At 44.1% G+C, this 8,637-nt stretch overlaps 1 protein-coding gene across 1 annotated transcript; it reads left to right on the top strand.

The window, feature by feature from the left end:
• Positions 1 to 4,683: 4,683 nt before the first annotated feature.
• Positions 4,684 to 5,710, top strand: LOC119330910 (probable glutathione S-transferase GSTU6). Its single transcript, XM_037604046.1, has 2 exons — positions 4,684 to 5,069; positions 5,167 to 5,710. Exons 1-2 carry the CDS (start codon positions 4,746 to 4,748, stop codon positions 5,548 to 5,550), a joined length of 708 nt encoding a protein of 235 aa, XP_037459943.1. The 5' UTR covers positions 4,684 to 4,745; the 3' UTR covers positions 5,551 to 5,710.
• The last annotated feature ends 2,927 nt before the right edge of the window (positions 5,711 to 8,637 follow it).

Genomic DNA, 8,637 nt, shown 5'->3' with positions numbered 1-8,637 from the left:
CCTAGCTAGGCCATGAAGGCTCAACCCATTAAGCCACGTGTTGTGATGGCCTGTGACGGGCCAGGCACACGGGCTATCGGGTCGGCATGCCAAAACTGGCCCATTTGGCCAAGATCGATTGGAAGCGGTGGATATTCTCCCTCATAGATTATCTTTACTAGAAGAACGCTCGTGGGTTGCAACGGGGCCACATTAACTTTAAGAGTTCAATATCAGTTATGTTAATATTACATTTAATATTCTTATACATATCAAGTGACATTGGTTATGGTATTTGAAGATTGATTACCATCCATTAGTTGGGTTACCAAAGAAAAAATTAATTACCATATGTAGAAAAAGGAACTACATTGCACATGCTTACACCTCATCTACTCGTGAGAATATATAGAATTGAAGCAAACAAAATCGTATACAGAACACACCATCACTGTTTGATACTCCTGCATGCATTAGTGAAATAAGCACACAAGTTATAAAACCAACTTAATACAAAACATAAGATGAAAAATTCTTAATATAGAACATACGAAAAGGTCCCCACGCCAACACTTTGTGCCCTAAAAACAACCACAAGCGGTCCTGCATCATGATTTATTCGGTACATGTACAATCGTGCATCTGCTCCAGCTCATCAGAAACACAGACAATCATGCATATTTTTCGTAAGGTAGCTCAATATGGAACAACCTTGATTGAAACATCATTTTACTATAAATTTAAAGAAAATATAAGATTGGGTCATACACTGAAATACGTGCACATGAACTACCAAAGGCCATGCTAAAATAATATTAGATCTGATAATTTTGGGATATCCTCACAGGAAGTGATATCAAATAGAAACTTCATCATTTGAATACTCATCGACAATTTTGAGAAATCCTTACAAGAAGAAAGAGAAGATAGAAACTTGATCAATCTAAATACTCCTATAATGACCTCAACACCCTTAAAGTATATATGGACGCCTGTGCCACACCGTGTCGATCGCGCCCGCCACTGCTGTTGCACTCGCCGCAACCCCCACACCACTGTGATCCGCGCGATGCACACCCTGGCCACGCGCCACACTCTCGCTAGCTGTGCTCGCCCCGTCTGCTGCCGCCTATCCCTTCGCTCTCCCGGCAGTCATGCCCCTGCCTCGCCCCCTCCTGTCACAGCCATCTTCTGTCGGCTGCCCCCTCAGCCACGCCGGCCGCTTGCCTCGCCTGCTGCGTGCTGCTTCCTGCTTCCTGCTGCTATGCACTGCTCTACCGCTGGTACGCTGCTGCGTCATGTCCTCGACACTGCCGTGGACAAACATGGCGGAGGGATTGTCAATGGAGTACGAGGAGGAGGTGGCGGAGAAGGTGTGGAGAGGCAGAAGGTCTGGGTGGCGTCAGCTGGTTGTGGTGGAGGTGTTTATGCGAGAAGGAGCCGGAGCGAAAGGAGAGGTCACAATTGGAAAGAATCGCAAAAAAAATCATAACCTGGAGATCTTATTTCAAAAAAATGATAATATCGATGGAGGGGTGATTTCCTTCTATAGGTGGAAAACATAGGAAATATTGGTTGTTATCAAGAAAGGTAAAAGTTTAGGAAAGTTAGGTTTTTGAACTGATTTTTCTATGCAAATGAGATTTTATTGTTTGGTAACGTGATATCAGTACCTACCCGTTTGTGACGTGTCTGGTTAGAAAAGTTTGCAATGCTAAGAAACTATTTATTGGGAGGAAAGTTTGTGACGTGTCTGTTATTTGTTTCCTAAAATAAATTTCATCAATGAAAGAAATCGATTAATTTAGATAAGTTAAGAAAGTTAGATTAAAATATATTATTTGTTTCCTGAAAATCTGTTATTTGTTTCCTAAGACAAATTGAACCAATAAAAAAAATTGATTGATTTGCATAATCTAAGGAAGTTAGATCCGTGATTTGTTATACATTAAGAAAGTTTTGGTTGTAATAAAGAATGAAGAGAAAAATAAATCGATGGACCAGGATGGGAGGGGAGATGAAAAAAACCAAGGAGGCTTCTCACCTGTGAGAGCGATGGGGATTCGAACCCACGACCTCCTACAAATGCGGCAATGCGCTAGCCACTACGACACAAAGCCTATTGTGAAAGATTTGAAGGACAAATTCAAAGAGACTACCGATAGCAGCAAAAAGTAAACCATATCGCGAAATTCCAGAAAACTAGTCGACTAGGGATCAAACACAAGACCTCACTCACATAACCACGTCCATAACAAATGTACTACCTAAGGTTATGTGTCTAAAATGGGCAGCCAGGTACATACGATCTATTATAGGCGGCAGATTAAAACTTTTTACGAAGATTCAAACGTAATTTTTAAAAAGGAAAAACTTTTTGGAACGCAAACATTATTTGGGAAGAACAAAAAGGAAAATAAAATTGAGTTTGAGAACATTTTTCGAAATTATGAAATACTTCTTGTAAATGCAAACATTTTTTGACAAATAATAACAAAATTGAAAAAGTGAACATCTTTCAAAATTACAAACTATTTTTTTACAAAACTAGAGAATGTTTTGAATTTGCGAATTAATTTTAAAATCATGAACATTTTTCGAATTTGTAAATAAATTTTGAAAACTGTAGCATTTTTTGAATATGTGACAAACATTTTTTGAAATGCGCGGACATTTTGTAATTTGTGAACAAAAACTAAACATGCAAAAAAATTTAAAATTTGTAAACAAGTTTTGAAACATGAACATTTTTTGAATATATGAATAAATTTTGAAGAGTATTTTTTGAATTTGTGAACAAAATTTGTAATTAGGAATATTTTGTGAAATTCACAAACATTTTCCAATATGTGAACATTTTTTGAATTTGTGAACAAATTTTGGAAATGGGTACTTTTTTAAAATAATACTGTGTTTGAACATAATTTAAAGGGTGAATTTCCGAACTTTTTTGTAAACATGAACATTTGTCGAATTTGTGAACAAAATTTTAAAATCACGAACATATTCTGAATTTTTAGAACAAATTTCGAAATGGAGAATAATTCTGAAAATCCCAAACAAATTTCAAACCCGAACATTTTTTGAGTACGCGAACATAAAATTGAAAATAATAAGATTTTTTAATATGTGAACAAGTTTTCAAAACAGGAATACTTTGTCAAATCCGGTCATAATTTGATAATTTCTCATAAATTTGAACAAGAAAGTTCCAAAAATATTGAAAACAAAAACATTTTTTGAAAACATAAGCATTTTAAAAAATATTGAACGTTTTTTAAAAGTATAAACTTTTTTTAAGTTTCCGAACAATTTTCAGAACATGAAACTCTTTAAAGAAAGAAAAATAAACTTGAAAATATGAAATAAAAAAACAAAAAGAAAAGAAAAAAGAGAGAAGAAAAATAGACAGAAAAATGAAAAACCAAAAACCAAAAAACCTAAAACCTAAAGGAAAACAGGAAAGCTGGTTCAGGGAAACCAGAAAAAACCGGCTGGAAAACTCTAGAAGGTTCCCAAAACCGGAAAACGATACAACAGCTGAAAGGGCCCGGCTCAAGTGATCGCTCGATAGCCGGTCTCTGTGTGAATGGTCGACATTTCGACGCAAAGTGCGTCCAATAGGAAATTTCTCTATGGAGCTTACTCCTATAATATTGTTTGGAAAAGGAGGTTTGAAACTAGGCCCCTACATCAAGAAAATGTAGACAACCATTCTTATTAATTATTATGCAGAGTACAAAACAAAAGCAACCACGGTTGAATCGTTATAAGACATAAAAATAACATGTATAGTTAAGTCAATTTCCTTCGTGAAAACGCCTCAAAGAACGCATAAACGTCATGATACCATCGTCAAGACATTCTGGACAAAGGTCTCATCGTGATTGCCGAGACCAGTCAATGAAGAACAACATAACATCAAGTAGAAAACATCGACAACAAGTAACGACGCAATTCCGTTGCCACTAGGCTAATAAAGGTCAGGACAAGAATTTTCACTCCGGGCATGAAACGGTGCTCAAATCGACATCTTGCTAATGGATCGTCCGACGGTTGCATCCGCTAGTACTCCACGTGGGTCAAAATGGCACTAGCAAATTGGGGATGTGTCCCTCCCTTAGAGCATGAGGTGGATAAGGCAAGGTGGGTATGGGTATGTATGAATGTATCCCTTATCCTTTTATAGGTGATTTTATTATTATTGAAGCATCGATAATTCCGGAAAAAAAATTATGAGACCAGGTCTTACGGGTTAGTAGGTGAGACCCATCCTGATGGATGACACGTGGCATTCATGCTTTGTGATTTGTGAATGCCACGTGTCATCCATCAGAGTGGGTCTCACCCGAATTATATGAGACGTGGTCTCATGTAATTTTTTTCCGATAATTCCAGTACTCTAGTACCAACCGTCCACGCTGAGCAATAATGGAAAACCGGGACATTGTATCACGCCACAGTATGAACTGGGACGAGGACGCGTACCTGGACACAATCCCATTTCCCACCATGCAAGAAGCAACAGCCACGAAATGAACAACGTTCACACATTATTCAATGGAAGCGTGACACACGCCTCTCCGACTCACCATTGACTCAGATCTCGGGACCCAACCCGCCTCTACATCACAGCATCGCAAACGAATCATATCACATGTGGAGCGCATTATTTATACTGAATTGTAGCCAACAGATCTGCTCAACGACTACATATATCCAATCCCAATAGAGTAACAGACAGAGCTATCCCAATAGCAGAAACCATGGCCGGCGAAGGGGATCTGAAGCTGCTGGGGCTGCTGGTGAGCCCGTTCGTGACCCGCGTCCGCCTGGCGCTGCACATCAAGGGCCTGAGCTACGAGTACATCGAGACGGACGTGCTGGACAAGGGCGAGCTCCTCCTCCGCTACAACCCGGTCCACAAGAAGGTGCCCGTGCTCATCCACAACGGCGTGCCGCTCTGCGAGTCGCAGATCATCGTGCAGTACGTCGACGAGGTCTGGGCCGCCGCCGGCGCGCCCATCCTCCCCGCCGACGCCTACCAACGCGCCACCGCCCGCTTCTGGGCCGCCTACGTCGACGACAAGGTGCGTGTCTCTCTGCCAGTGTGTATTTTCCTGCTCTGAAATGCGGGCGCCGGAGTGACGGTGTCGGTCGACCTCTTCTTCTTGCTCTGCTCTGCAGCTGTTCCCGGCCTGGCTGGGCATCCTCCTGGCCCCGACCGAGGCGGCGAGGGCGGAGAAGGTGGGCGAGACGCTCGCGGCGCTCGCGCAGCTGGAGGTGGCCGCGGCGGAGTGCCTGGACGGCGGCAAGAGGCCCTTCTTCGCCGGCGACTCCATCGGGTTCCTCGACCTCGCCGTCGGGTGCAACATGTTCTGGATGGAGGCGCTGCGCAGGATGTTCGGCGTGACGTTCCTCGACGCGGGGAAGACCCCGCTGCTGGTGGCGTGGGCGGAGCGGTTCGCGGGCACCGAGGCGGCGACGGCGGTGGTGCCGGACCCGGACGCCGCGGTGGCGTTCGCCAGGAAGCTTCAGGCCAAATATGGTTCCGCGCCGCCTGCCAACTAGACTGGCTTCAGTTCAGTTCAGTTCAGTTCACTCCAAGTAGTAGCAGTGCTCATCGTGGAACTGTGTCGCGAATCGGGTGTGTACTTTGGAACATGTAGCACTTGGCTACTCGTGTAATAAAGCCATGGAGAGAAATCATGGATTATCTTTTTTACGTGAAGAGGTGGAATCATCTCGCCCGGCTCCATTGATGCCAACCCGTCTCCCTATAGACAGCGATTGCACAAGAGCCGGTGCCCATCAAGAGATAAGAGAAGGATGTTCCACCGAGCTCTCTCAGAGCTCACAGGCACTCTCGGCCGTTGGATCGGTTCGCTTGATGGAATGACCTCGTCCGTCGGATCAAAGAAAAGTTACTGCTGAAATGAATAGTTACCCCGTTTCGTGCCACCGCCTGTAAAATTGGATGGCCGCCGAGGGCATTTTCGTCATTTCACTCGTAGGGGGTATAAATCACATTGGCTCCTCTGGAGATGACCTAGCTGCCGCCTCCTCCCGCACTCACGCCCCCTCCCCTCTTCCCAGCCGCGGCTCCCCACCCTCTTCCTCTCGCCCCCACGCCGCCATCTCTGCCTCCTCCCTCCTCCGGCCGCCACCTCTGGCTCCTCCCCTTTCGCCGCTCGTCCTCCTCCTCCCGCTTCTCATCCCCGTCGCGCCTCCCTCCTCCTTCCCACGGAATCACAGGCGGCCCACCCTTGTGCTAGCCGCTCTCGGTGATGAAGGGCGGCGGAGCCAGGAGCAGCAGCGGCGGGTTGATGCGGATGCGGCTGCGGCTCCCCTAGTGCTCCTCTCGTGCTCCCTCTTCTCATCGACGGCTTCTTCGGCTCCCTCCTCTTGGCCCAGGTAACATAGCCGGTGGCGGTGGCGATGGATGTGGGGATCCTGAACATCACCCTGTAGAGAGGATCGACGACTGCATGGGGTGGTTGCTCCAGCTGTTGTTGTTGCTTGGGGCTCAGGGTCGGTGTCGGCGTGCTGATCTTACACTAGTGCAGAACCGGGCAATAGCACCGGTTCGTAAGGCCCTTTAGTGCCGGTTCCATAACCGGCACTAAAGTGTGGGCACTAAAGGCCCCCCCTTTAGTACCGGTTCAGCACGAACCGGTGCTAAAGGGCAACCACGTGGCACGAGCCAGCTCCGGGGGCTGGGAGCCCTTTAGTACCGGTTGGTAACACCAACCGGTACTAAAATGTTTGGGGGGTTTTTGGTTTTATGATTTCTTTTTCATTTAATTTTATGTTTTCCATTTTAATTCTTTTTCGTTTGCTGGTATTTTACGATACTACACATTGTACACGTAATGCATATATATATATATATATATATATATATACATATATATATATATATAAATAGAATTTCTAGTAGAACCAATCATATATATATCATCAATGTCTCACAAACCACCATATTAATTCACACATACACACATGTATAGCTATATACAATTTCTCCTACATATGCATGTTGCCTTCGGAGCCAGTGGCATTAGCCTAATTGGCGGAGCACGATGACAATTGGAAGTGGTTCATGACCTGGTCGATGGGGGCGGTAGCGGGTAATAGTATTCTCCCTTCGGATTTATGACCTGGTCGAGCAAAAATCCCGCTATTTCCTCTTGAAGTGCTTCTACGCGCTCCGTTTCTAGGAGCTTGTCCCGCACCTCTGTGAATTGTTAAGAAGGAGATCAATATGCATGTGTATTAGTTGTGTGACTAGATATCGATAATGGTGTAAAAATTGTGAATAGTGTTCTGACAAGCGTACCCATTCCTGTCTTTGAGATCTGCTCTTTTCGGACGCTATCATGCGAATGTTCTCGCAAACGCAGAATGCACTCAGATCAGTCCCCTGCGCCTGCTTCAGGGCCTTAATTACGAGAACGGAATTTAATTTGATCAGATAATAATTAATCAAGCATGATAATTAAAGCATGATAATATCTTCAACTCATTTAAAACATGTGATGATCACCAGATGCCTGCTTATATAAATATATATACCTCGCCGGTCTTTGTTGTTTCAGGATCAACATGTTCTTCGTCATCGTCATAATCGTAGTTCATGACTTCATCAATTCGGTCGTCGCGATCGAATATCATATCACCCTCTCCGGTGTTGTTTAGAAATTCGGAGCCGTCATTATCTTCTTCATTCTGATCATCATCTGGCCCACATATCATATCGAACATGGTTTGTTCTCCCTCTCCGTCGGTATTGTCCGCCATAGCTTTTATTTAACTATGCCAAAAGAAATATAAAACAATTTAGTATTCAAATTACATCGTCTCGAATAATAGATATAATCTCGAATACATCGTCTTGAATAATATATAATATTGAATACTACATCACTGGCTAGGTAGCTAATTAAAGATCGAATACTACAGAAGAATCTAGGACACTCGCGGTTCCTGCAGCGCGGGCGGTGGACACCCAAAGAAAAGGAACCCTCACAGGATCATAGCTGAAGTGAGATCCCTAAAGAAACTGCCAGGTACTGGAGAACCTGCCGCCCTCTAACGCAACCATGTAGCGATGGACGTGCTCGTCCTCCTCCCTGACACGGCGACGTACCACCTCCGGCGGGGCCGGCTCCCTCCGCACCAAAACTGGCCCACGCGAACGCCACCAAATGAGATCAGGGTCGATGACGGGACCCCGGGCCGGGTTCCTCATCAAGCGGCGCGCCCCTCCAGGCAGCACCTCCCAGTGCCAGCCCGGCAGAGCCCAGTCCCGAACATGGGTCAGTCGGACGTCGTCGCGGACGAGTCGACGGCGAGAATGCGGGCCGGGCATCGTCGAGAACAAATTCTAGCTATATGCCCGCAAAAATTAACATTTTTTAATGATTGGATTTTGATAACTAAAATTTCTAACATTTCTATATAACACTAATTATGCTATCATTGCATATGTCAAAATTCTATATGCTATTTCATACTAATTAAACACTAATTATATCCATCTAACATGCATTCATACATATATACTAGTGAAAAAATAATAATCTAAAAAATCTAAACTAATTAAACATACAAAATACATATATACTAATATGTACATGCATTAATTCATACATATGT

This window comes from Triticum dicoccoides, chromosome 7A (genome assembly GCF_002162155.2).
Source record: "Triticum dicoccoides isolate Atlit2015 ecotype Zavitan chromosome 7A, WEW_v2.0, whole genome shotgun sequence".
Lineage (NCBI taxonomy): Eukaryota > Viridiplantae > Streptophyta > Magnoliopsida > Poales > Poaceae > Triticum > Triticum dicoccoides.
The sequence above is the reverse complement of the archived record's forward strand: the minus strand, read 5'-3'. Positions and strand labels throughout refer to the sequence as shown.